This window comes from Manis javanica, chromosome 14 (assembly GCF_040802235.1).
Source record: "Manis javanica isolate MJ-LG chromosome 14, MJ_LKY, whole genome shotgun sequence".
Lineage (NCBI taxonomy): Eukaryota > Metazoa > Chordata > Mammalia > Pholidota > Manidae > Manis > Manis javanica.
In genome coordinates this window covers 952,285-979,968 of record NC_133169.1, presented here as the reverse complement: position 1 = coordinate 979,968, position 27,684 = coordinate 952,285, and the positions used below count along the sequence as shown (strand labels likewise).

At 56.1% G+C, this 27,684-nt stretch overlaps 2 protein-coding genes across 18 annotated transcripts in view; one reads left to right on the top strand and one right to left on the bottom strand.

Annotated features, from left to right (window-relative positions):
- Positions 1 to 419, top strand: part of FIRRM (FIGNL1 interacting regulator of recombination and mitosis) — a 36,876-nt gene extending 36,457 nt beyond the window's left edge. For all 9 annotated transcript variants that reach the window (XM_037024079.2, XM_073222128.1, XM_073222133.1 and 6 more), the window contains one exon: positions 101 to 419. In XM_037024079.2, coding sequence (XP_036879974.2) covers positions 101 to 355 — 255 coding nt within the window. In that variant the 3' untranslated portion in view covers positions 356 to 419. The remainder of the gene's footprint in view (positions 1 to 100) is intronic.
- On the bottom strand, positions 420 to 27,683 carry SCYL3 (SCY1 like pseudokinase 3). 9 transcript variants are annotated; one of them, XM_037024084.2, is made up of 13 exons: positions 27,168 to 27,683; positions 24,442 to 24,652; positions 22,673 to 22,858; positions 20,991 to 21,203; positions 19,462 to 19,518; positions 18,389 to 18,491; positions 16,990 to 17,176; positions 15,377 to 15,454; positions 13,295 to 13,434; positions 11,918 to 12,102; positions 5,331 to 5,502; positions 1,155 to 1,741; positions 420 to 937 (listed from the first exon to the last, which is right to left on the bottom strand). In XM_037024084.2, the coding sequence occupies exons 2-13, from the start codon at positions 24,604 to 24,606 to the stop codon at positions 881 to 883; spliced, it is 2,130 nt and encodes a 709-aa protein (XP_036879979.2). In that variant the 5' UTR covers positions 24,607 to 24,652; positions 27,168 to 27,683; the 3' UTR covers positions 420 to 880. The 9 variants fall into 9 exon arrangements, with proteins under 9 accessions (XP_036879979.2, XP_036879976.2, XP_036879981.2 ...); XM_037024081.2 differs by lacking the exon at positions 27,168 to 27,683 and adding an exon at positions 26,900 to 27,057; XM_037024086.2 differs by lacking the exon at positions 27,168 to 27,683 and adding an exon at positions 26,900 to 27,057 and having other exon boundaries at positions 16,990 to 17,101.
- Between the last annotated feature and the right edge of the window lies 1 nt (position 27,684).

The following is a 27,684-nucleotide window of genomic DNA, read 5'->3' as shown; positions in this document are numbered from 1 at the left end:
GGCCAGGGCGGGAAACCTGTACTTGTCTGAAAGGGGAGAACTTCCATCATTTGGGGAAGGTGCCAGGGCTTTACTTACCACACGTTCCCTCACTTGTCAGCCTTATGCAAAAAGAGCCCGCCCAGCGTCCCCCCTGGAGGAAGAGTACAGGTCTGCTCTGCGTGCAGCAGCGGGGGCCCTGGAGGTGCTCGAGGTGCTGCTCCCCAAGGCCCCTGCTCCAGACTGGCTCCTGGGGAGCGTGGAGCTGCTCCAGCAGAGGCTCGGCGGGCTCAGACGTGGTCTGCTCTCGGGGGCTCGGCTGGACGGGGTCGCTGTGGACTCGGGGGGCTCCATCACCCATCAGCATGTTTTGTGAGCGGAAATACTGATGTAATTATGTCTGCACGTTTTCTAACATATAAAACTTTTGTCAAGTGGAATCTAGTGAAAATAGTCTTTATTGGACCCAGTACAAGACCGTGGGGCCCCCTCTTTGGTACACGTGGAGCAGTCAGGGCCTGCCTGGGGGCTGCTTGTACACCTGTAGAGAAACAAGCTGCCTAAGGACATCTCAGGTAAAGAAATGATTTGAAATTGCTATTTTAGTACATTTGTACTTCACAATAGAGCCTGCTCTTCTGTTAAAGAAATGGCACGAAATTAAGCTAATCAAGCTTGGATCTTTGTATTTATTTTCTTCTGGAATTGTCCTGGACAAAACGCAGCAGAGCCACCCTTTCCACTGCCACTTGCTCGTGATAGAAACCGGTCACAGCCAGCCGCTGCCTGTGGGCTCCCCGCCAGGGTGTCTCCCAGTGCCGAACGCTCTGGGCTCTCGTCTGCAGAGCCTGCTTTTGAGGTACGAGTTTGGCTTGAACAGGGGACCCTGTCCCTGCCACTGTCACCAGCTGCTGTCGTCCCAGCCGAGCTCCCCTTCTCCCCAGCCTTCAGCCGGCACCTGTAATGAGACAAGCAGACTAAGGCAGCCGCTGAGGGCACGGGATCCTGCAGGCAGTGTGGTGACACCTGCCCGGGCACTGTTGCCCTTGGGGGGAAAGGTACCCAGGCGTGCGCCTTGTCCTTCCCCTGGGGAACTACATGCCCAGCACCCCTGGACCCCACCTGGAGGGGGCAGGAGGGCAGTGCTGGCACTGTGGGCAGCATCCTACCCTCACCTCCACAGTCGCTGCCGCAGCAAATTTCGAGGAAAACATCACTGGTGAGGCTGTGGCTCTGCTGGGAGCCACCATTTGTGCCGTCAGTTCAGGCAACACGAGAGCAGCTGAAGGCTTAATTTCTGGGGTCATGTCTGCAAACCAGTCCAACTCGGTGTCTCGTACTGGCTGCTGCTTCACGTGAATGGTAAACTCCTCTCCTAAACTGAGTTCCGATGGAAGCTTTGGGCGCCTGTCGTGTGACAGTGTCTTCGGTGGCCTGGCTAGGCTAGGGTGGTCCCCTTGTGTGAGCTCAGGCTTTTGGGGTGGGCATGACTGCAGAAGCGTGGCCTCCCTGGCCAGTGCAGGCTCCACAGGGCTGCTGTGGAGGCCGGTGTCACCCCATGTCTCCTCCTCGCCAGGGCGGGGGGCCTGGGCGGTGCCACGGGGCTCCACGGGGCCAGCCTGTGTGCTGCCAGCTTGGTCCCCAGGCTCGCCCCAGTCCGGCCACTCGTCAGGACCTGGGAAGCTGTCAGTGTCTCCCGAGGCGCTCTTCACATCTGAGATTCCGTTTAAGGGAAATTTAACAGGCTGCGTAAAGTGATCGCCTGAGGAGATACATACAAGAATTATTCCCATAAAACACTGGTTAAGAGTATTTAGAAGGTTAACATGAAAAAAACACACAGATGTAATTTCCTGGGAACATCCACGTACACCAAAAACCACAAAAGCGCAGACCGCTCGGACGGGATGTGCGTTAGTTACCGAGCCACATCTAACTGAAGCGCCCAAACCTTTACTGAATATCAAAGGCTGTTTGGCGTGACTATGAACAAGTAGTGTTCGTTCTAGGCCAGCTACGTGACCTCGAGGTGTCATCTGTATGTCCTGAGAAGATGCTGTGTGTGTGAATGAGCTTGCCCAGCCTCACACGCCTTCAGTGGAGACGCGTCTCCTCAGGTGTAGTCGGTAGCAGATTTCAGGGTCCTAAGAACTCTGCCCCAAACCTAGAACCTAGAACTGTTCACACGCCTAGTAACATTCCTTTTTTTTTTTCACTGTGTGGACTTTCGGATCCTCCTTTGCAGGGGATTAGAAAAGAGCAGTGCTTGGCAGGTTCTGACAAGGTGCTTGCAGCACCACTTTTTTTTTTTGGTGTCGTTAATCTACAATCACATGAGAAACATTATATTTACTAGACTCCCCCGATCACCAAGTCCCCCCCACACACCCCATTACAGTCACTGTCCATCTGTGTAGTAAGATCCTGTAGAGTCACTACTTGTCTTCTCTGTGTTGCGCAGCCCTCCCCATGCCCCCCCCACTATACATGCTAATCATAATGCCCCCTTTTTCCCCACCCTTGTCCCTCCCTTCCCACCCATCTTCCCCAGTCCCTTTCCCTTTGGTAACTGTTAGTCCCTTCTTGGGTTCTGTGCTTCTGCTGCTGTTTTGTTCCTTCAGTTTTTCTTTGTTGTTATACTCCACAGATGAGTGAAATCATTTGGTACTTGTCTTTCTCCACGTGGCTTATTTCACTGAGCATAATACCCTCTAGCTACATCCATATTGTTGCAAATGGTAGGATTTGTTTTTTTCTTATGGCTGAATTAACATTCTTGGGTAAAACTTGGAATAAGGCATCAGTAAGTCCTAAGTAACATGTGCAAAAAAGAAGTGATGTCCCCCTGCTCCTGCCCAGAGGCCCGGGGAAGGTGAGCGCGGCTGAGCCCACGGTCGCACAGAGGCGAGCTCAGCCTCAGCGTTCCCGAGTGCCCTCGGTCTGGAATTCGAGCCCACTGCTCGGGAAAATGTCCACCTGAGCAGTGGGGCACCTGTGTAACGGGCACTGCCACCCATCTGTGAAACAGTAGCCTTGCTGTGTGTGTCGTGCTGCCAGAACACCTGGGGACTGTGCTGGCGGGGCTCCCCGAGATGGGGGGGTCTCATGGCGCAGGCAGGAGCATGGCAGGGTCTGAGGGAAAACAAAAGCTCCAGAAACCGCAGGGATTGTGAATTACTCTGTCATGTGTCCAGGGGCAGTGGTCAAAGGACAGGCATGTCTAACCCACAAGAGCTGCACAGAGCATGTCTTCAAAGAGCTGAAGGCCAGACCCTGTTGCAGGAAGGGTGGGTGACAGGGAAGAACCTTTAGGACACCCGGTCATGAGTTAACAGCCTTAGAAACATTCTGGTAGTGGCTTAAAATCATAACTGATTCTGCTTTCCTTTTAAGGATAACAGCCTAAGGGTACAGGCACACAAATGGGAATGTACTCTGCCACAAAACCAGACATTTAAAAATGGTTAAAATGGTAAGCTTTGTTATGGACAGCTCACTCCCAATGGGGAAAAAACTGTCTCAAGAAAATGTCTAGCAGTTCACCAGAAGTTCACACTCAGGAGTGCACATTGGTCAAAAAAGATTTCTAGCAAGTTTTAGGCCAGATATTTCTTGTAACTTAAAACGAGTGCAGCAAATGGCCTTGGGTAAGAAGTGGACCAGGGAGGCCACCCCCTCCTCAGCCCACTCTCCAGCCTGACCCCTGCAAATGTTGCCCCCCCCAATTTCTGCCACAGTCCTGCCCAGTGACACCCAACTTTTTACCCCATGTCCTGTCCCTAAATTGCCTCCCAACTCTGACAGACTCAGCGTTCACAAGGCACACTTCTCACAAACACACCACCAGTCCGTATGCGCGACTCTGACACCCAGGCAAACTGCAGAGGGGTGGGAAGAACACCCACGGGTGCCTCCTTCACAGACCCCCCTTCCCAGCACAGCCCACGCTTTAATCTGGAGGCGCGGCTGCCCCCGGGGCTCACTACTACCACCTCCGATGAAGAGCCGACCTCGGAAATCTGGGGTCAGACCCCTAATGTGCCTTCTCAGAGCTTCAGGAAACTCTACAATGAAAATCCATCTGCTGCTGCATCGGCGCCTTTTCTGTTTCCTACTGAGATTACAGGCTGGCCCAGACGGACAACACGTGAAACATCTAGAACTAGAAAAACCGACAGAACAGAAACAGGAGCGGGAACTGCTGCCTGATCAGCATGCACACCTGCTCCCTAAGCCTGACCCTGAATGGACACTTACTTCCTCCACAGCAGAGGTCCTCCGGCATGAAGCACACACCCCGCCTGCTGTCTGCCCCCGTCTGCTCAGAGAAAAGCTGGTGAGACCTCACTTGGCTCCGTGTGCGCACCTCACGGCTGGAGAGGCGGCTGCCACACGTGGCCCCCGTGAAGCCCTTGTAGCCCCCCTGGCAGGGCCTCCACACCAAGAGGGGCTGAGCATCTCCAAAACTTGAAGCCAGAGTTGCTTTAAAAATGCTAGATCAATGCTAGAGAAAGGTCTGCCTGGTAGACGCTTCTCCTGATAACCATTTCCATGCTACCTACTGGCTACACCCACGAACGCCAAATTAGAGATCCAGAATCCAAAACACAGTCCCGCCCTCAAGGTCATACAGAAGACAAGCAGTGGTACCGTGGATGCAAAAATGCTTGTCTTTTACAGCCTGTAAACACCAGAAATCACCACCACCTCCCACTCACATCCAGTGGGAACATACCAGAAGTAAGATTTCATGAAGTACCTAAATCAACAGCTTTTCACCCAATGGGCCAAAAAACCAAAAGAACTAAACATCCGGTGTCACTGAAACTGCTACAGCCTTTTCGGACCCTGCCGGTATCTCCAGGTGTGCTCTCTGGCCCGGTACGTCCGCTGAGACTATCCTACAGCAGTAAGACGGGACACCGCGACACGCGTGACGGTCCGTCAGCCCCTGCTGCGCTGTAGCGCTAAACCTGCAGCAGGAGTGCAGTTGCTCAGCAACAGGAAGGTCACTGAATGAGCCACACCGTGGGGGTGCAGGCCGTGTAGGCCCTAGGCCCCCGGTCTTGGCCTGGAGAGCAGTCTGACAAGCTGCTACCAGAAAAAATGGAGTTCTGACTGTGTACAGCATCTTCTCAAAGTCCTCCGTCTGTGCATATACATATACAACTTTTTTGGTGAGCTTAAAATAGAGGGACAAAAGGATTCCCACTGAACTATTAAAACTGGTACCTTACACGTGGAGCTGGGGGAGGGGGAGTCACTAACGTCTTCCTCGTAATTCTGTTCTTCGAGTCACCCACCTGGATTATGTACATAATGTTAAAGGACAGACCTTCCATCACTCTTACCTTCTGGAGAAAGGTCGACAGTTTTAGTGAAACTGGGGGCGGTGCGCTTGAAGATCTTGGTTCTCTCCCCTCCTACCACCACCTCGGGGCCCAGCAAGGAGACCAGCACGGCCAGGCTGTGGAGAGTGATTGCCACAATGGAGTCACTGGTATCGCGCAGGCCCAGCAACACCTAGGGGGGCAGATGATGAGGTGACAATCAGGCAGTAAGTGTAGACGGAAACAGTGCCTGCCTTTCGCTGCCCAGGAACGTGGGCAGCTGGGCTGCATCAGGAGGCCTCCACTTACATGTGTGCTCTAGTTCGGCTCTCACACCATCTGTGGCCATGGACCCATTATTTTCCCCTCCCAATCCATCACAGACTGATAAAAACAAAATCAAACCAGCAAATGTATTAGACATGACAAAGTTACTGTTAGATTGCTATACAAGGTTTTAGAGTTGGTAATGATGCCTGTCGGCTCCCACCTCCAGTCCAAGGCCACTGAATTCTTCCAACAGCTCAACCCTTTAGGTCTGCAACACCCAGTTCTCCCAGGTGGTCTCCATCCAAATACTAGCCAGGTCCCATTCTGCTTAGCATCTAAGAGCAGATGAGATGGGCCTGTTTACAGTGGGACGGCAGTTGACGGTGCCCCAATTTATGATAATCTAGATATTCTAATCAAGAGATGCATTTATGGCTGCCTACAAGAGACTGACTTCAGGTCTAAGGACACATACAGCCTAAGAGGGAAAGAATGGAAAAAAATTCATTCCATGCAAATGGAAACCAAAAGAAAGCTGGGGCAGCTGTACTTAAATCAGACAAAACTGACTTTTAGATAAAGACTGTAATAAACAAAGAAGGGCATTATGCAATGATAAAGGAGTCAATCCTAAAAGAAGACATAACATGTATACATACGCACTCAACTTGGGAGCAGCTAAGTGCATAAAGCAAATACTAAAGGGAGAAACGGCAATCCAATAGTAAGGGGCCTTGAATACCCACTCAGTGGTGGACAGATTATCTGGACAGAAAATCAGGAAGGAAACGTCAGCCTTAAATGACACATTTCATCCCCAAGCAACAGAATACACATGTTCCTCAAGTGCCCATGTAACATTCTCCAGGACAGACCACGTTAGGCTGCAAAACAAGTCTTGATATTTAAGAAGGCTGAAATCACACGATGCATTTTTCTGACCACAGTAGTTTGAGACTTAACTACAAGAAGAGCTGGAAAACCCACAAATTATATAGAGATCAAACGACAGGCTTCTGAACAACAGTGGGTGACAGAAAAAAATCACAGGAAGAATCAAATTCTTGATGTAAACAACCTGTCAAAATCTGTGGGATCCAGCAAAAGCAGTTATAAGAGGGATTTTCACAGTAATAAATGCCTGCCTCAAGAAACATGAAAAAAATCTCAAACTAGCTCAAGGAACTAGAAAAAGAACAAATGAAGCCCAAAGTTAGCAGAAGGAAGGAAATAAATATCAGAGCAGAAATAAATGAAACAGACTAAAAAGACATTAGACACACACAAAAAACCCCAAAGAGCTGTTTCTTTGAAAAGATAAAAGTTGACAAACCTTCAGCCAGACTCACCAAAAGGAGAAAGAGACATTAAAAACTGATACCCAAGAAATACAAAAACTACTACGAACAATTATATGCCAACAGATTTGACAAACTAGAGGGAATGGATAAATTTCCTGAAAATATATGACCTAGTAAGACTGAATCAGCAAGAAATAGGAAATGCCAACATACCAACTATTAGAAAGGAGACTGGATCAGTAATCAAAAACCTCCCAACAAGCAGAGTCCAGGACCGGACGGCTTCACTGGTGAACCCTACCAAACACAGAGCAATTAACACCAATTCTTCTCAAGCCCTTCTGAAAAACAAAAGAGGAGGGAACTCGTTTCACAAGGCCAGGACTACCCTACTACCAACACCAGATAATGCCACAGGGTAATTATAGGCCAATATCTCTGATAAACATATATGCAAAAACCCTCAAAAAATATTAGCAAACTGAATTCAACAGTACATTAAAAAGGCCATCCAGCATGACCAAGGGAGATTCATCCCAGGGGCACGGGGCTGGTTCGGCGTTCACCGATGTGATACGCCACATTAACAGACTGAAGTCCTAGAAGAAGAGAACATCTGACAAAATGCAACATTCATTCATGATAAAAAATCTACACAAAGTGGGTACAGAGGGAACATACCTCAACGTTATAAAGGCCACAAATGACAAGCCTACAGCTAACATCATATTCTCTTAAGAAGTCAATACTCACTCTAATCGCTTTTATTTAACATAGTCCTGTAAATTCCAGTCCCAGTCTGACAAGAAAAAGAAAAGGCAACCAAAATGCAGAATTGGAAGTAAAACTGTCATTATTTGTACAGGACATACTATATTTAGAAAACCTTAAACATGCTACCAAAAGACTATTAGAATTAACACATACACTCAAGTTGCAGGATACAGAAATCAATACATAAAAATCAGTTGTATTTCTACATATTAGTAATGAACTATTAGAGAAATCAAGACAATCCCACTTACAGTTGCATCAAAAAGAATAAAATATTTAGGAATAAATCTAACCAAGTTGGTGAAAGATCTGTCCTCTGCAAACTGTACAACACACTGACGAAAGAATCCGAAGACGACACAAGTAAATGGAAAGCCTGCCAGGCTCACGGGCTGGACGAATGCTGCTGAGATGAAATGGCCGTACCGCCCAAAGCGATCTACAGATCTAGTGCAACTCCTCTGACAATTTCAATGGCATTTTTCACTGAATAGAGCAAACAACCCTAAATTTTGTATAGAACCATAAAAGGTCCTGAATGGTCAAAGCAATCTTCAAACAGAACAAGGCTGGAGGCATCAAATTCCGATTCCAGCTACAATACAAAGCTATCATAAATAAAGCAGTACGGTACTGGCATGAAAGAGACACATGCATCCGTGGAACAGAAGACAGTACGTGAGACCTGAAACCATACAAACTCCTTGAAGAAAACAGGTGTTAAGTCCCTTGCTATCGGTCTTGGCAATGACTTTGTGAATCTGACACTAAAAGCAAAATCAGCAGAAGCAAAAATAGGCAAGTAGGACTCCATCGAACAAAAGCATCTACACTGCAAGCAAAATGAAAAGCCAGCCTACTGAAATGGGAGAAAATATCTGCAAATCATCTACATGATAAAGGGTTAATATCTGAACCGTATTAAAAAACCCAATAGCAAAAAGAGCCAATCGGTCCAATTACAAAAGGGCGGAACATACAGACGTTTTCCCGAAGACACGGATGCCAACAGGCACATGAAGATGCTCCACGTCCCTCATCATCAGGGAAACGCACATCACAACCGGTGAGATGCCAGAGATGATGGGGACTAGTGCAGCCAATTAGTGGACAGTATGGAGGTTCCTCAGAAAATTAAAAAGAGAACCACCATATAATCTAACAGTTCCACTTCTGGGTATTTATCCAAAGAAAATGAAAAATACTAACTTGGAAAGCTATACTCCCATGTTCACTGCAGCATCGTTTCCAATAGCCAAAATGTGGAAACCACCTGTGTCCATGGACAGATGAATGGATAAAGGAAATGTGGTGCGTAAATATGACGGAAATCATTCAACCATGAAAATGATGAAATCCTGCCATCTGCACTAACATGGATGGACCTTGAAGGCACTACGCCAAGTGAAGCTAGTCAAAGAAAGACAAATACTACGGGATCCCACTTAGATGTGGAATTTTTTTTTTAAGCTGATAAATACCGGGAATGGATTGGTAGTTTTCACAGGTACTGGGGAGAGGTGGGCAAAATGGGTGAAAGGGGTCAAAGGTACAAACTTCCAGTTATTTATAAAATGAGTCCTGGGGGAGTGACATCAGCATGGTGCTGACAGCAATACTTCACAGTTGAAAGCTGTTAGGAAGACAAATACTGAAAGGCTGATCTCATCACAAGGAAAAAGTTGTGGTGCCCGTGTACAGTGACATGATTGATGACTGAACTTCGAGGCGGTCACGTCACAATATATACGAACCCTGAATCATTTCACTAGTGTTATATACCAATTATACCTCAGTTTTTAAAAAAAAGGTTTTAAATGTTATTTTTCCGTACGTGTACCCCACCCCCATTGCAGAGTCATGACAGGCCACGGACATCCATGTCTGCAGTTTCCTCCTGGAGCCGCACATCAAGGTCACGAACACTCTGCCCCCAATCCTCTACTCCTTTCCAGTCTCACACCCACAGGGTTGGACCTTGAAAACTACCTTCGATCTGGTGCGCGTGACACATGCCCCGACCGGACCAATTATCATGACCATCTGTCCTCGTGACAGAGACGGGAATGTACAGGAGGCGCTTCTCTCTGCACCGGCTTAAGATGAGGACAGCAGTGAACTCGGAAGCCATGGACAGCCACGCTTGGCCACGTGTACCCCAAAGAGGACAGCTGGGCTTCAGAGTCACAGACACCAAGAGTAAAGGAATAAAGACCGTATGCGAGTCCCAGGGGCACCTGATTTCAATGGAAAGTAGTCTGACATCCTTATTAAATTCTCTTGTTCATTTTAGCTCATTTAGGTGGGTTTCAGTTATTTGTGACCAAAAGAACCATAAGCAGGAAAGTCACAGGCAGGTATCAGGAGAGGCTTTGCTCTGAGTTGGCAGAGGGCCATACGGGGAGTGGCACTCAGAGCACCTGCACCGGCAGATGGGCAGGAACCCCGGGCCAGGCCCTGGCTCTGCTGGAGCCCTGACCAGTTGTTCACTTCCTGCTCCAGTTTCCTCGCTTGCTGAGGATCAAGATCTCCAGCCGGACTCAGCAGGATCATTTATCAGGTCCAGTGCTGACAGATGAGGCACTTTCTCAAAACAAAGCTGTACAAGTCAACTTACTAAAGAAATAAGGCTTATTTCTTTAGCATGTGACTAGAATTCTGTCAAGAGGACACAATGATCACAAAATGACCGGCCTCCACACCAAGGTTCCAGGAGTCGGCCTCGACCCTCTCCTGTCGCGTGAGGTCTGCCCTCTGCTCCTGCTCTGGTGTCTTGGCTGGACCAGCCTACTAGCCTCTGACCTGACCCCCTCCCTCGGCCACACAGCTGCCAAAATGACCCTCCTGGCCCAGAGAACGTGCCGGGATGCCGCTGACGGGGAGGAAGTCCAGGGAGCTTCACTGTCCACGGGCTGAGCACGTGCTCCTTCTCGGACCCCAGCTCAGCGTCGGTTCCAAGACCTCCCGTGGCACTTCTCCCCCAGCGTCAGTACATGTCACCCCACCTCTAGGTTTCCAGACAAAGCCAACTGCGGAGAGCGCTCGCACCGGGAGCAGCGACTGCTACCCTTGGCTGCACGGGACCCGGGCCCCTGTGACTCACTTGACCGCGAGGGGTGTGACAGAGTGACGCGGTGAGTCCCCAGCCTGTGCCTCACGAAGGCTGCTCTGGCGCCTCTAGGAGCCTGGGCTGCTGTGTGAGAAGCCTGCCCTCCCTGCTGGGGAGACGGTGCAGAGAGGTCACGGATGAGAGAGGTCACGCGGAGGCTTTGGGGGGGTCCTCGTGGCCCCCGGCCTCCCCGAGGTGCTGGGAGCTGTTTGGACGGGGCCCCAGACAACCATGGCCGCAGCAGACATGGGGCGACGGCTCATCCAAGCTGACCCAGTCAACCCAAAGAATCAGGAGAATTAAAGGAGTGATAGCTGTTCCCAGGCACTCAGCTGGGGGCGGTCTGTTACACGAGACGGAGCAGAGATCTCCCTCACCTCCTAGCGCCGTGGAAGCAAGGCGTGCGCTCCATGCCTGTCTGCCTGGACCCTGAGCACACGACCTGCCGTAAAACCAGGCCTACGGCTTTTAAATCCCGAGTTGAATAGTGTCTCCCAAAAATTCATGTCCACCCAGCATGTGACCTTCACACGAGGTCATCCTGGTTAGAGTGGGCCTTAAATCCAGTGACTGGTGGCCTCATGAAAGGACATGTGCAGATGCAGGGACACATGACAGCAGCAGAGACTGGAGGGACACGGCTGCATGCCACGGCCTGCAGTCTGCGGGGGGCCAGAAAGGCACGCGAGGGGCCCCCCAGCCCGCAGGGCGGCTGGGTCCTGGGCCCTCGGTTCGCACTCTGGCCTCCAGGGCAGAGAACAGCTTCCCACTAAGCTGCGCGGTTCGTGGTGATTCATCTGCGGTCACAGGAAGGCGACCAGACCCGGGCCCCCGGGGCGAGTCCCGAGGCTCCCGCGCACGGGGCTGAGCGCCGCTGATGCGAGGACCGCACCTTCCTCGGCCACAATTCACTTCATGGCGCTTAGTCACGGACAACACCGCCCACGTCTGCAGAGCGCTCCGCAGTGATTCCTGTCCATTTCCCCCAGAATCAGTGAACAGAGGGCTTCTCTTCAGGTTCCGACCAAACGCGGTCCTTACCTGCCCTGCCCACATGAATGGGGCGGAAACACCGTTCTGGCCTGACGGGCAGACCTGCCCCCGATGCCCGCCACGCTGCCCCCGCCCCTCCCTGGGCCCCGCGCGCGGCTGACCTGCGGCAGGACGACCGTCCTCAGCTGCTCCCGCGGGAGGTGCCCCACGTAGGCCTCCAGGTGTGACAGCAGCACCACGCGCACGTGCTCCTCGTGGACCTCGAACAGCCGCAGCAGCATGGGCACCACGCGCGAGCGGAAGAGCGCCGGCGACAGCAGGCGGGGGGCCTCTCCCTGCGCAGGGGCTGCCCGGTCGGGGCGGGGGACAAGCACACGGGCGCTGGGCGCTGCTCTTGAGGCCCGGGGCCCCGCAGGCTCCAAGTGCGCCCCGGCCAAAGGAGGGCTCCCAGGTCGGGCCAGACCACCCAAGGCTCGGGTTCCCAGACACGCGCTGCCTTGGGGCGGGGCTCCTGAACTGCTCCGTCACCTAGACAGGCTACCGAGCGCGCTCACGTTCCAGTAAGAGCCCTGCGGTCACGCGAGTCGGTGAGGAATCCCAACACTGACCAGAGTGTTGCCACCATTTCAGCTGCAACACCAGGAGGCGTTAAATGCTGCAGGTCTTGGTGCTCCTCGGCTCTCCTGGGTTCCGGTACTGCTCGTGAGGCAGCCGTGACCCGAGCCATCCGGGGACCGCGCATGTGTGCGCACACACGTGTACATGCACCCCTGCCCTCACTCAGCCCCACAGCCGGTACATCAGGCCGGTCACTGACATCCCCAAGTCGCTCAGAGCTGCACCATCTCCGATCTTCCGGGTAACAGGGCGGAAGAGCCTCACAGAGGAGCTCACGGCCAATGGGGGCCACCGGGCAGCGACGAGGCTGGGCTGCACGGCAGCTGCCGGCAGAGGCAGCGTGTGTGACCGAGACCCCTGAGAGCAACTCCGACCGCAGGGTCCCACCAAACTCGGTTATTCTACCGCAGTGACACTGAAGTCTACCTGACCTGTCACCATCTGCAGCGCGTACCAAGGCCCAAGGTCGACCTCATTTGTCTTCAGAAAAACCCAGGGCTCCGGGAAGAGACCTCAGTGCTTCTTAGTCTTTCCACTGGCCGCTCCCGGGAGGTCAGGAGGCAGGGCCCCCACGGCTCACTGCACACGCCAAAGCCCTGAGACGCCTGCCTCCCCAAAGCCTGCACTATTTCACACCCGGGCCCAACGCGTTTGTGTGTGTGCATGTATGTGCATTTACGTGTGTGTGTGTGTGTGTGTGCCTGTGTTTAACGTGCTACTTGCTGCTGTGACAGGCTGGGAGGAAGACGCCCTCACTTGCTGGGGCTTCGGCACCACGTGCGAGTCACCGTGACCACGGGCTGGCCAGCCCCCGTCCTGAGAACCACCAACACACACCGTGGGCCCCTCCCTCTGTTCAAGGGTGGACTAACACTCCCCAAACTCCTTAACTACCCACAGTACTTAGGAAAAGAACTCACCTTGTTTGGGGCCAAGCAGATGAGGGAGAAAGCTCTTAACAGCTACGGGCTCGGCGAACACCAGCTGATTGAGCAGGAGAGGCACCAACCGCGAGGCTATGAGCTCCTCCGACAAGCCGCTGACTCTGTCCAGCAGGAACCTGGGGGCAGAGGGGCCCTGGGAGCCTGGCTGCACGCCACTGCCGGTGCTCAGCCTGGGGAGGCCTCTGAGACGCAGCCCCGAAGCGGGCAGGCTGCCCCCAGGACTTAAGAACAATGCGGGAGGTGGGGGCAGGGCAGCTGGGCAGCAGCGAATGGCCTCTAGCCTGGGCCAGGGCGCGTCCCCCACACAACTGCCCCTTTCCAAGTGGAGTGTCCTCTTCTCCACCAGTAAGCCGGGGCCTTCCGGTCAGTCAGAGGTCCTTTCTCCAGGTTTAACAGACGGAGGACATTAGATCGTGTTGTTTCCAGAGTGTACATGACACGGGCTTTTGTTTTCATCCGTGAGACGCATGTAGGAGCGCGGTGAGGGCGCCAGTGGGGTGCTGGCAGGATCGGCCCACAGTGTGTCTCCAGCAGCTGCCTGCTCACCTCGCTGCATCCTTGACCCCCTGCCTCACGGCCGCCGGTGAACACCGGGGTCCTGTCCCTCTGTCCTCTCTGAAACCCCCCACTCCCGCGGGAACGCCCGCCTTCCAGGCTCTGAGTCGCTCTGACCATCACTTCTTTGTCTCCCTCCTGCCCCGACACGATGGGGTGCCCCATGGTTAGTTTGGGCTCAAGGTCCTTCTCACACGTCCCACTTTCCCTGGGAAAATGTCACCAACCACAGGCAGATGCACCCTCATAGAGCTGAGCCTTGAACAAAGGGTTGGGGGCACTGACCCCTCCACGCAGTGGAAAAGCTGTGTATGACTTGAGACTCCTCCAAACCTAGTGACAGCGCACCGCTGACCAGAAGCCTTACCCGCAACATAAGCGGCCATTTAACACATGGTCTGTATGTCGTCTGTATTATCACCCAACTGTCCCTGGGGGCTCAGGCTGTGTCTCCTCCATCAGCAGCGGAGGAAGGGGACAAGCACGAAACGTCTAAACTAGCAAAACAGCCCCTCGTCTTCAGTCTCTCTCCTCACTTCATGTGTTTTCCTTGTACAAGTGTGAGATGGTCACGCATCTGCGTGTTATCAGACCATTCTGTTTGGGACTCAGACTACCTGAACATTTTCAGAAATCCCGCCTGAAGTTACTGCAGTTTTCAGGCAACTCCACAGAACTTCAGGCAACACTCCCATTGCAGTTTGTGTGCCAGGTTCCTTACAGGGAAGCAGGTTGGAGAAAAGCTTCTTTCAAACTGGCACCTTCCCCACCACGAGAACGCCGGGTTGGTGGGACCCACGCAGCTGCCCTGTGCTGTTGCTGTGTCAGCTGAGTGACCCCGGCTTCCTCCCTCGCTGGCCAAACGCCCACGCACGCCTCTGTCCACACCCCACGGGCGCCAACCCCACCGCTGTCCCCGCCCCCCACCCGACTCATGTTCTGCTCATCAATTTCATCTTGCAAATCTTCTAATCTTGGTGTCGTCTCAGTGGTGCCTCACACATCACCGCCTTGACTGCCACCGTCTGCCACAGAATCCAAGTCCTGCGTGAAACCCACCTGTGCCCTCTATGGGCGAGTGACCTGTCTGCGGGGCCAGGGACCCTGGGACAGTGGCTCTGGCCTGGGACGTCGGCAGGCAGTCTCGGCCACGGCCCCACATGCCCCCGGGGTTCCTGTCTTAGAACCCCCCTCCAGCCCAGCCCGCCCCACCCCTCGCCGTGCCTGCGTTTCCACCCAAACACTCATCTCGGCCTTGCCCGCGTCCTGTGCCCCCAGAACGGCCCGAGAGCCCCTCACACCTCGCGGGGCACTGGTCTGTATGTTTCCCTCACCAGAACTCTCCACCCCAGGGCCTTACAGGAAACCTGACATATAGGAAATGTTCAGTGACTTCTGTTCAGGAAACCAAACGTCTGACTCACCCACTGCAGAGCCCCTGAGGTGACTACACAGACCTATCCTAAGTCACTCAGTTTTAGGGTCTTAACTTTCTGAACTTACTTGAAGAATTCAGCTTTTTCCTCTTCACTCTTCAATGTTAAACTTTGCAGGAAATCCACAATTTCTAGAAAATCATTCCTAAATGCCAAAAAAAAATATACGCAGGAAAAAAGATTAGACAAAGCATGTTAAATATTGGAACCACAACCACAAACTGCACGAGAATAACATTCAACAAAGACATTCTCCTATGCCAGCTAGAAGGTTCTATTATAAGTACCTACCCAGGAAAAACACTGAGGGACAAGCCCACAGGGAGTCTAGCATTTAAGAACACAGTGACATGTGTGAAGAGGATGCATGCTCAGCACACACGTGGGCACCCTCAGTCACCCACGTTCGCGGTGGTGACAGGATGAGGTTGATGCCGTGTCCTGGGGGAGGTGGTGTGGCCCTTACAAGCCACGGCAGCCTCGCACTCTCCACGCCACAGGGTCACTTTCTCAGCCAGGCGGAGAAGCGGGCAAGAGGGTGCCCTGTTAGGGCCGCAGGGCACTGCAGCCGCTCAGCTCCCGGGATGGCGTGCGGCCTACCGAGCAGCCCCCAAGGCACGGCTGGCCACCTGGTCTCCACACCTGTGTGTGCTCCTACCCGCACTGGCTGCGGAGCAGAGAAAATGCACAGCTGTCCATTGACGGCTAATCGATCTGGCTCGGCTGCCTGGCGAGGTGCCAGCCCGTGCGCCGCCCCCCCAGCCGGGACAGCTCCCCGGTGAGGTCTTGGCTGGGGAGCCCGTGCGTGTCTGCCCTTCCTCCCCCTCCTGTTTACAGTACAGTTCCTACTAAAGAGCTCATCACTGTGACAAGAGAATGTGTTTCCTCTAAGAACATCAAGGTGAATGAAGTATTACTATAAATCACCCAAAGGACATGGAAACACCGTGGCTAGAAGACGCTGCTAATGGGCAAGGGTAGAGCAGTTTCTCTGAAACACAATGACACCCCTAGCACCCACGAGGACCCTCTGCCCTGCCCTGGCCTCCAGCCGGCTGCCCCGGCCGTGTTAGCGTCCCTTTGTCCAGCTTTCCAGCTGCACACCTATAAGGACCTGTAGTTTCAAAACTGACATAAGATCAGCTGCGCCACAGAAGCCACCGCGGAATCATCCCGTGCGGCTGCGCGGTCACAGGGCGCACACAGAACCAACCACGGGGTGAGCTTCAAAAACGCCCGAGTCCCCTGAGACAGCTCTGTGTCCTGGGCCCGCCGTCTACGCCCGCCTCCCGGCTTGTCCATCACTATTATTCAACACAGAAAACAACCTTCTGCTGGGGAAAAATAAGCTCAATTCCCCAACAAAAAAAACTCAGTTATAAACTCCCAGTAGAGCTACAACGGCAGCAGAGAGGAGAGACTACATCTAACTTTCTCGGTGGCCCCACAAGCACCAGCTGCTGGACACAGCCTAGCGCCTCCACTGCGAGAAGCCCCGGGCATCCGGCTGTGGCTCCCAGACCCGAGCCTCCCGTCTGTGCCAGGCACCAGGACGCCGCCCGCCTTCTCCCCCCATTCGTTCCCCGTGTGGCCACGACGCAGTCCCCCTGATGAGTGACAGGAGAGGGGCTCAGGCTCGCGTGCAGCCCCGCACGGGCCGGTGGCGGGCGGCAGCCTCACCTGAAGAAGTCATGGGACAGGAGGGTGCGCAGCGCGGGCCGGCTCTGAGGCGAGGGGTTCAGCAGGGCTGGGCGCAGGGTCTGCCGGAAGCTGGGGAGGGCGCCCGCTGAAACTGAAGTCCAGAGCTCGTCGGTCCCCAGGACCCCCCCTGCAGGACTACAGCTGGAGGCCGGCAGGCGGGGTCGGCCTGCAGAAGTCCAAGCACAGAGCCCGGCTGTCAGCCGCCCGCCGGCCCCACGGCCTCCCCGCCCCACCCGCTGACTCTGCTTGGCCTACGGAGCAGGGCTAACAGTGACGGGCTCCTCATCCCCAGGCAGGCATGTGGATGTGTTCTCCTCCCCCCAGGCCGGTTCCTGTTGGCTGCCACTCCAGACCCAGGGCAGGGCGGTGAGTCACCAGCTCCAGGGGCACCTCGGGGCTGGGGGTCTGATTCTCAAGGGCGGAGGCCGGGACAGCCGAAGGGCGCCTGCAGCTCTGAAGTCTGTGTACGCCCGGCGGAGGACACTGCACAGGGCCACCCGGGGGAGACAGAGGCCCCGCATGGGCTCCCACGTGACGGGCACCCCGTACGCCGGATGGGGGCGGCTGGGGGCCGGGAGCAGGCCTGAGAGGAGGGCACATCCGGGGACCTGGGCCCAGGGGCCCCAGGGGAAGCGGGTGACCAGCATCACACACTGGAGAGGAAACCAGGACTCAGAATGAAGAGACGCTGTGCACGGGGTAGAAATCTTAAGAAATGGTGAATCTCACTCTGTTCTCAGATCATCACAGTGCTCATGCATTTATCACCCAGCTCTGCGGGAACCAGGTCCGTGGCCATGAATACCCGCACCGGTCAGCAGGCACAGACGGCAGGGCTCAGGGCCGCCTGCCAAGGTCCTGACCCCCACGGCAGCAGCGGGTGCCCGTGTGGGTGAAGTGCGGGTTCCTGTGGCCAGGATTCTCACTGGCCCCGGCTGGCTCACTACACATGTGTGGGTGATACATTATTACTGACTCTGTATAAAGAGCCCTGCCCAGTAACCTGGGCAACACCGTGGCACAGCTGCAGAGCAGAGGCTGGAGTGGTGGCAGCGCTGAGGACAGAGGCCTAAGGATGGCTGTGGGGACAGAGGGGCCCAGAGGCAGAGACCAGCTTGCTGCCTGCAGACTCGCTCTGAGTGAGCGGGCTTTTAGTAACTGACCTGCCACCTGGAAATCAAGTTGGGTATAAACCCTTTCACCCCAAGAATGTTCCCCTGTCATTTCTTTGGTCTCCCTGAATCCACAGTGAACTTGCCTGGGGCTGGAACCCGCCGGCAGGACACGCCGTCAAACCCCGCAGCCCTCCGACTCCAGGCACAGCAGGCGCGGGCAGTGCCCCTACTTACTCTGTGGGTCAAGTGTGACTCCAACTCACCCTGCTCGCTCAAGACCGTGAGCACGCGCTCCACCAACATCCCGAACGAGTAGGCGTCCCTGGCGTGTCCGTGTGATGCTGGCAGGGTCGTGAAGTCTGGAGACTGAAAGCGTGGGGACCGTCAGCGCCGCGGGGTCTGCCTCGTGAGCCACTCCCCATGCTCTCGGAAGCACTTTCTCCCATTTTTGCATTTATTATATTCAAAACCAACTATGTAGTACCACGTACTAATTTATAGGCTCTTAAAATCATTCGTGAATGATACGCATCAAAGATTTCAAATTATCAAACCAGGGCAAAAAAAAAAAAAAGATCAGAATATACTCCAGTCAGTATCACTAACTGCCATCACCACTACACACACATATGTGGAAATACACACATAACAGAAACAAAAGTTAATAAAACAGTACCTACCCTTACTACCTATGATGTCCAGGGGTATTTTCCTATTTTGCTTTCTTTCCCTTCTCAAAATGCTGACCAGGACCCACAAATCATCACTTTGACAAGTATCAGTGTGCACACGTAAGTGATTTATATAAACCTGATTTGTTTCAAATCTGAGGTCTGTCCTTAGTTTACAGTGTAAAGCGCCCTGAACGTGTCCTCTGGGATCAGGGCCCACGGTGGTCACACAATCAAGTTCAGAGGGAACAATGGCTTCAACCTGCTGCTCAGCAGAACCTTTCTTTGCCAGCACAGAGTTAGTTACTCATCCCCCTGGCACATGTTTGGAAACCTAACTCAGGGTCAGGCGGGCAGGCAGATGGCCTGCGTGAAGCCCAGAAAGGGCTGGGGTGTCGCTTCCCCAGCTCCTCTGGCTTCCAGCAAAATATGATCCACTGTGAAATGGCGAAGAGCCTTCCCCTGCGCACGGGAGGGCTCGGGGCCTGAGCAGCCTCACAGGTGTCGGTACGACCAGAGACATCCCCGAGTCGAGAAAGAGGCTCCTGTGGTGGCAGAGGACCTGGAGGCCGGTGCCCTTAGCAAGAGAGGTGGGCACAGGGAAGGTGCCCGGCGCTGTGACCGGGCACATGAGGGGCCTCGCCGTCCTGGGCGTGCCAGCTTACCGTCTCCTCAGGAGGGACAGATGTGGGGTCTCTCACTGACTGGATGCTCTTCAGAAACTGGACAGAGAAATAAATTAAGGACAACAGTTTATACGTATGTTTGCTGAGCCGATCTTATGCCAGGTTACAAAGCAACAGGCGATGGAAACTAGCAGTGAGGCCTTCAGACCAATGCCGCACATCAGACACACAAACTCGGAGCCTTCCTGCCTGAGGAACGGCCCTGCACGGGGCTCCGGGGACAGACGCGGCCCCCTTCCCGCCTCCAGCTGGTGGAACGGACACCCGCTGCCCATCAGAGGTGTCTTGGAACCGATTTCTGGGGCAGAGTTAGGAACACTTCCCACTCTGCACGGCCTTCTCCTGGTTCAGCCAGTCCTGAGGCCCTTGGGACTGGGGATAAAACCAGCACCCCAGGACACGTACATCATCCCGAGCCACAGATGACTCTCCGAGAGCCTGTGAGCCCTGAGCCCACACGGGCACGAGGGGCACTGAACGGCGCAGGGAGTGCTCGGCCCCAGCCTGGCCCGCCACCCGGGCTCAGGGGCACACGGCCTGGGGCGGGCTCCGCAGCAGGAGGCCTGGCCAGAGCTTAGCTCCGGCTGAACTTCGGCGGCATCGTACTCCCCCCACAGGGTGACAGACTGGCACACGGAGCAGGGTGAAGGGGGCGCTGTGCACCTGAGGATGCAGCCAAGATGCGCACGACGGGGGCTGCACAGGGCCCCTGACTGTGAGGGTGGAGGGAGCGGAAGGCCGGCGGGGGAGGCCGGGCAGCGCTCACGGCCCACGGCAGCGAGTCGGGGTCGGTCCCGCAGGAGCAGCTGTGGCCCCCGACGCGACTCCGAGCGTAACAAGAGGAGCTCCTGGGGGGGGAGCAGCCCGCTTCCCAGGCCTGACGAGGCCAAGGTCGGGGCGCGCAGGGCAATGGGGATCCCGGCTGAGCAGGCGGCCAGCGGCGCCCCTGCACGGTGCCAGGTGGGAGGCCTCTCCTGCCGCCAGGAAGAGAAAGTCGACCAACAAGCAGAAAGGCGGGAGTGAGGGAGGACACGGCGGCCACGAACCGAGGGGACTCGCTCTGCCCCACGGCCCTGCCTGGAGGTGGCGGTCCCCCAGGAGGGGCCCAGAGGCGCGGTCTTAGGTGCGGGCATCGGTGACCTGGACACACCGGACCGCTGGCTGCGGGTGGCTCCCCAGTACCTACTGCCCGTCCCGACCCTGTGTGGGGACCAAGACAGACGCCAGACACAGTCCCATCCTGGAGAATCATGCGGCAAGATGGACAACTAAAGGCGGCTGTGGTCTCGAGGCCTGAGCACAGGCGCCGCTGGACAGGGCAGCAGTGAGCCGGGACCGACCGTGCCGCTGCCTCGGGCCACAGAACGAGAACGGGGCTCACAGCCTGAGACAGGAGGCTGACAGAAGAGCGGCATCCCCCAGCCCAGGCGCCCGCCGCCGCAGGCCAGGCCGCCGCAGAGGCACGCGTGGCAGTGCTGGGGCCCCGGGGCGGCAGGGGGCGGGCTTACCTCCGGGGTGGCCTGGGGCACCGCGCACACCGTCTCCATGCCGCCCAGCTTCCAGTGCCCGTCCTCGCTCACGAACACGGACGACAGGCACACGTTGTTGTGCGTCAGGTGGCCCTGGGGAGCAGGGACGGGAGGGGCGTTCCCATTTCTGGAGCAGAAGCTCAGAAACACTGACCGCTGATCACCGAAGACGATCACGGCGAGCCTTCCTGCCTGTGTCGCGACAAAGGGAGTGCGACCTCCAGGAAGGGCAGGCTGAGCAGCACGGGCCCGCGAGGAGGGACAGGCCAGGGTCCCCCCGCCACGTGGGGCGGCCTGGCAGAGACACGCGGCCTGAGTGCTGCGCAGGCCTCGCGAGCCTCCCCGGGCCCTTCCTCGTGAACGTCAAGTCTCCACAGCGGCGCCGGCCCCAGGCCTTTCACCAGGAAGCTTCTCTTTGCTCCAGAGGCGACTGTATTCACTTTTTCTCACCTACATCCTATCACGAACCCAGATCCACTTCCCCTGAAACCTTGTCAGTAAGCGTTACAAAAATTCTGCCTCAAGAAGAGGAAATGAAATAGGACCAGCAGAAATATCCCACAGGCCACAGAAATGCCAGCTTTAAACCATAAAATACAGTACAAATCAGTGAGAGAGAGAAAACGGTTAGAGGGCCGAGGTCCGGGTCTTTCTCCTCGATACTGTCCCCAGTGGCCCACAGCCGTCCGGGTCTTCACGCGCACCCTCCCAGACCCCGCGCTCCGAAGGAAGGTCCAGTGCGGCGCGCGTTTCCACCTGGCAGGGGAGCACGCAGACGCCGGCCTCAGCACACCAGCACCCCTGCTCGGCGGGGCTGCCTCTGGGGGAGCAGGGCCTGCCCCCGGGGCCCAGCTCTGCCCAGCGAGCCCGCGTCCCCAGCCAAGAAAACCTTCCTCCGGGTGAAGCACGAACAGCTCTTCTCACAGCCTCTTAGATATGCTAAGAGATGATGCATCCCAAGTGATGTCTGGAGAGTCTGTCTCCCAGAAGAGCTTTAATACAACACTTTTAAAATCAGCTGAACGTTAACATGAGTCAAATGCAAGTGTTTCTAACCTGTACCTAGTGTTTCTTAATCTGGGCAGGGGCAGGGAAGCTGCCTTCATCCGTCGGAACGTCCATTCCACTGAGAAACAGCAGCTCAGAAATGCTGTCAGCGATGGGCCAGAAGCAGACGCGGGGCTGGCGCTCTGTCCCCGGGGCAGCAGACACTGCCACGGGTGGAGGGCCGGCTCCCAGTGGTGCCCCTCCTCAGACGGAAGGGATGTGTAAAAACTCTGCCTCTAAGAAACAATCATGTCTTTCTTCAAAATCTAAATGGAACAGAACTCCTGACAATAGGAACGTTGGTCCACAGCCACGTGATGCCAAACCTTCACCTGCCTGAGCACCGAGCACCAGCTGCAGCTGCTTCCAGGTAAAGGTCCATCCACAGCCACAGCGAGCCCGCACAACAGCAAGCGGGTGTACAGAGCACTGCCCGGAACCGACCCCCTGCCGCCCACTCCACAAGCCGCGTGTCTGCAGCGCGTCCTGCGCCTCCCCAGCGGCTTTCAGGAAGAACAGCCACTCGTGGGCCGACACGCGCCGTGATGTACACGCACAGCACACCCCCGGCCATCTCTGCACGCCCGTGAGCTGAACGGGTGCAGGCTACTTACTCTGTCGTGAAGGAAGACGAGCGCCAGCAGCACGTCATAGATCCCGGCACAGACCTCCGCGGGGGACAGCGCTTCCAGGGCCACTCCCAGCGGCTGCACCCGCTCCGTGACCAGATGGATGCCATCGGCCTCCACCGTGCAGGACAGAAACCTCAGCAGGCACGGGTGCCGAAGCGTTTTCAAGTGCTTTAAAAGTACAGAGCGGATGAAGTTAATGACTCAAGTCAGGCTGGTAAGTTTCATACACAGCGCAGTACAAGTCGATGGGCACAGCGGTCACGGCACCCCCCAGCCCCCCACCAGCCAAACTTCAAGTAAGGCAAAGACGAATCAAGGCTTGTCCTGACTTCATCCGTGTTACCAGCATTTACATGACCACAAGGCCTTCTAGCTCCACAGGGCAGCAGAAGGCCCCGAAGAGCCCGGGCCCCTCGGCGGGCTCTGCCCTCTTTGAACCAACACAGGGCTGCCTGAGCAACGTGGCAGTGAGCGGAGGCACTCGGGCTGCGGGCAGGAGTCAGAGCCGGAGAGGGGACGCCCGTGTGGGTGGCGTCTCCTGCGTTGGGGGGCATCCCCCTCAAGCTGCACCGAGGCCACCCCAGCTGCAGAGCCGGGCAGCAAAGGTGGCCAAACTATGGGAACCCTGCCATCTTCCTCTCCAAAAGAGTCGAGGAAGGACCCTGCAGGCCTGAGGACGGGGAGGGCACCCCAGAGGGAGGGAAGGGGGAGCTGCTCTCACTCTCTGCCTGCCCACGGGGCTCAGACTGACCCTGAACCACGACGCACACCACGTCCTGGGAGAGCGGCCGAGGTCTGACCGCCGTGCACAGGAGGGGCGGGGGTGGGGCGGGCACGGGACTGGCTGCCTGCGACGCCAGGCCTCCTCCGGGGGATCCCCACAGCATGACGTTCGGACGTCCGGGCCGCGATCCGAAACCACTCGGCCGAGAGCCACGGTAATGTGAAAAGGCAGCTCCCGTGTGACCAACCCCCCAGGCGGACCGAGAATTACCAGAAAGCACTGAAGCCGCGACTGTGCGCGCCCTGCTCCGGGCGTAAAGACAGCTGCGAAATGCATGAAGACAGTGAAGTTCTCCCCACAGAAATGAACGTATTTACAAGAACTAAATGGAAATTTGGAAAACTTAAACATTAGAAATAAGAGTCATTAGCTGGACTAAGAGAGTGAGATGAGTGAGGCAGGGGGCAGTGGGCCGGAAGATGTGGGCGGTCTGACGGACAAAGCAAAACAAGTGTTTTTAAAACATTATCAGAGCTTCAGGAACCCACGTGACAACACCAGCCGGTCTGATGTGTGTAACTGGGGTCCCGGAAACAAGGGGAAAGAAACTGGGGCATAAAAATGTAACAGCTGAAATCTTCCCAAATTCAGCAAATACTTAAGTTTACAGATTTAAGAAGTTCAGTGAATGCCAAACACGACACATCAGAAAAAACCCCATCTACACACATTATCACCAAAATGCTGTAAAACAAAGATAAATAAAAATTCTGGAAAGCAGCTAGAGAGAAACGACATGCTAAAGGGAGGACAACGGTTTAGTGACACAAATTTGTCCTCAGAGAAGAAGTGATGTGGCCTGTCCACTCGTGCCACAGGGGCCTCACAGAGGGTTTCTGCCAAGGTAAGTGCCTCGTTCAGAGCCGTGCAGAGACCCCCTTCTCTCCTTCCTTCATTAAATAAACAAGAAGTCACTTTGGACCAAGAGTCTTGCTGGGCATGTTGGGGTTAAAGAATGAACAGGTACCTTGGCGGCTTTATTAACCTTGTCTTTGTTTTCTCTCTTATACACAAAAACCGAAGCGCATTTGCCATCTTGCAGGGCAGCAGGATAGACAGCCAGTCCGGTGGGCAAGGTGAACGGTGGCGCTTCAAGCGTGTAGCTCTTCAGGGCACTGCTCTCCGACCCCATCCCTCGGGCGCCCGGGGCCGCAGCTCCTCCTTGGGGCCCAGCAAACCTGCAAGCACCCGGAAAACACTTTCAGACGCTGGGTCTCTGTGTGCAACAGGTGCACAGGAGCCCGTCGGCCACGCATCCAGACACAGCCCCTCAAGCCTGCTGGTGCCTATGATCCCCATACAGCAGCCGTCTATCAAGGAAGATGGTAAATGCTCAACGAGTCACCAGCAACGCCCCAGACCCGAACAGCTGTGGTCACTGTCCCTCGCCCACCCCGAGCGGACTCAGAACCTTTGGTGTGGCGATCCAGCACAGAGAAAGGGTGTGCACGTGCCCTGCCCTGCTCGCACCCGGTCTCACAGGGGAAAATGCAATAAAACTTGATTCAAAAATGATAACACTTCTGTATGTCTAAAATACCTAAAAATGATGAAGGAAAACAATACAAACTGGAGAATATTTCTAACAACGTTGAGAGGCTTTAACAAATGGAGAATGAGTTTAAGGTAACCAAGCAGACCAGTAGGATAATGGGAGAGGGGCAGACGACTCACAGAGCGCAAATGACAGCACGCTTAAAAACGCAACCTCACTGCCCTTCAACGTTAAGCTAAGTAAAAAGGGGAGGGTACAAAACTATACTGCAAATGCCAAGAAAACCACCACACATACACAAAATTCCAGAAAACACAAACTACTCCACAATGACAGGAAATAGGTCTGTGGTTGCTTGGGGTGGGGACCCGTTTAGAGGGACTAGGAGAAGGGAAAGGACTGCAAAGGATTCTAAGGAAACTTTTGGGGGACTGGGTATGTCCATTATCTTGATTATGATGATTATGGTGGTGGGTGATTACAGATCTCAAAACTCCTAACAAGGTCCCCTTGAAATATACACGTCAATTATACCTCAATGAAGTTGTTTTAAAAGAAACATGTACTTACACCGGTATCTACAGCCTTATCTGTATCTCCGGCTGTATCTGCCGGCCTAGGTACACATATAAACAGGCACACAGACCTGAAACAGACAAGTACTAACAGGGCTGCTGCGGGGCTGTCACCTCACGGGTAACTCACAGACAGACAGACACCTGCCGGCACCCCCCAACTCTACACTAAGAACGGATCCTCCTTTGGAACAGGACACGAACGCGCTCGGATCCCGGGGCGATGCGGGCAGCCAGGGCCGCGGCTCCCCGGTGGCCGTGTGCCGCCAAGGAGCGAAAAGCCTCTATCAGGTGGAACTCCCCGTATTTCTCAGTGTTGGCTCGGCGTTTTTATAACCTCTACAGGCCAAACAACACGTTCGAAAAATTTGTGGCAGTTTTCAGTCCTGGCTTTTCCATAACTTGAAAACAAAAAGTAAAAAGAGTTCTTACTAATTCTGACAACGTGACAGTTGCTATGCTAAATACACGACAAAAAATTCTAGAGAGACCTTAAAATTTTCAGTTGAAAATCTGCATCCTTCGGATAAATGTAACCCGATAATCACACACAGAACCTCTACTCGGTGAAGTTCCGTGCGACGCTCTTGCACCAGGGCTGCCCGGGACCCCGCCCCGGGACCCCGCCTCCGAGGGCCGCCGCCGGCCCGAACGCGAAGCCCGCGGACTCCGCCAGGTGTTCACGGGGAAGGGCGGCGCCGGCCCGGGGCACGTCCGCGGGGCTCCTACTCCCCCAGCAGTTGGGAGTCACAGAAATTAAGGGACGGCGCACGGAAGGGCCGAGGGCTTGGCCTCCGGCGCCGCCCCGTCCGCGGGCCCGACCGGCCAGAGGGACGCGCCCCCAGCCCCGCGGGAGCCCCCGCGCCCTCCTGCGCACCCCGCGGCCCCGGGGTCTCGCCGCCGGTCTCCCGGGCTCGGGGCCACACAGCACGACGCCTCCCCGCGCGGACCCGGGGCCGCCGCGTCTCCTGACCTTCCGGTCGGGGTGTCACGGGTCCCGCGACGAGCCACCAGGTCGGGGGCCACGGGCGCTTTACGGAGCCTAAGGCCGGCGACTGTCCCGGCCGTGGGAGGCGGCGTCTGCCCGCCGCGGGGACCCTGGGCGGGCCGGGAAGCGCCGCTGCCATCCGAGGCCGGACGGGCGCGACCCCGCGGACCTCGCGCGCAGCCCCACGCCGACGGCGGCGTCGGCTTGACCCTCCCCGCCTCCCTTCCTCCTCCTCGGCCTCCCGGCAGCACATCCGGACCCCGCTCCCTCCGCACCTGCCGCGGGGCCCGGCCGCCGGCCTCAGCGCCCCCCCTCACGGCCCGGCTCGGCCCGGCCCCGACGCGAGCGCGGCGTGGGGCCCGGGTACCTGCGGGAAGCCGGCGGGGAGCGGCCGCTCTTCGGCCCCTGCGGCTCCGCCACCCTCGCCTCCCCGCGAGGCGGCGGCCACGGCAACGGGACCTGGGGTCGGTCCCTCCGGCACCATAGAGACGGGCCCGGAAGCCGGGCAGAACGGCAGCGCCGGCCCCGACGCCACCGCGGAGGCGGGCGACCCCGGCGCCGAGTCGGGGCGGCGCCCGGGCGGGCCTCAGGCCGGTGCCCACCCGTTCCCCCACTGCTCCCGCAGCCGCGCAGACCGGTGAAGATGGCGTCTCTCCTAGTCTTTGAATAGGACGAGCCGACTTGTCCCGACTTAATTTTGAGGCTCCCGACCGCGCCGGTCTCCTTCGGCTTCCGCCCGAATCCAAAATGGCCGCCGACCGCCTCTCTCTGACGTAACAGGACGGCGCGGGGACAAGGACACGGTAGTTGGCGAGGACCGGCGGGCGGTGACGTCTTCAGCCGTCGCCCTGCTTGGCGGCGCCCCGGGCCGGAGTTCGGCGAGCGCTGCTGGAGCTGCGGGTAGGCGGGGCCGGTCCTGCGCCGCAGCGTCGGAAGGCCGGGGGTGCCCTCGGCTGCGTCGCTGGTCGTGGTGGTTTGTCCTCGGCGCGCGTGTGTGTCCTACCACAGCGGCAGGGCTCGCGGCGAGGGCCCCGCCTCAGCGGCTGTAGGTGAGCACGTGAGTCGGCGGCGGAAAGGCACGTCGGGTGCTCAGCTCCCCGGACCCCGGCTCCTGGGCGACCAGGCACGGAAGCCACGGCGGGCCCCGCGGGC

Excerpts from the sequence above, each read along its gene's own strand:
- SCYL3 (XM_037024084.2), bottom strand. The coding sequence starts at position 24,606 with ATGGGGTCGGAGAGCAGTGCCCTGAAGAGCTACACGCTTGAAGCGCCA. Across the intron at positions 18,492-19,461 it reads CTGTCCCTCCTGAGGAGACG|TCTCCAGACTTCACGACCCT; the intron begins GTAAGCTGGCAC and ends CCACGCTTTCAG. Across the intron at positions 17,177-18,388 it reads CACGGTCTTGAGCGAGCAGG|GCCGACCCCGCCTGCCGGCC; the intron begins GTGAGTTGGAGT and ends GGACTTCTGCAG.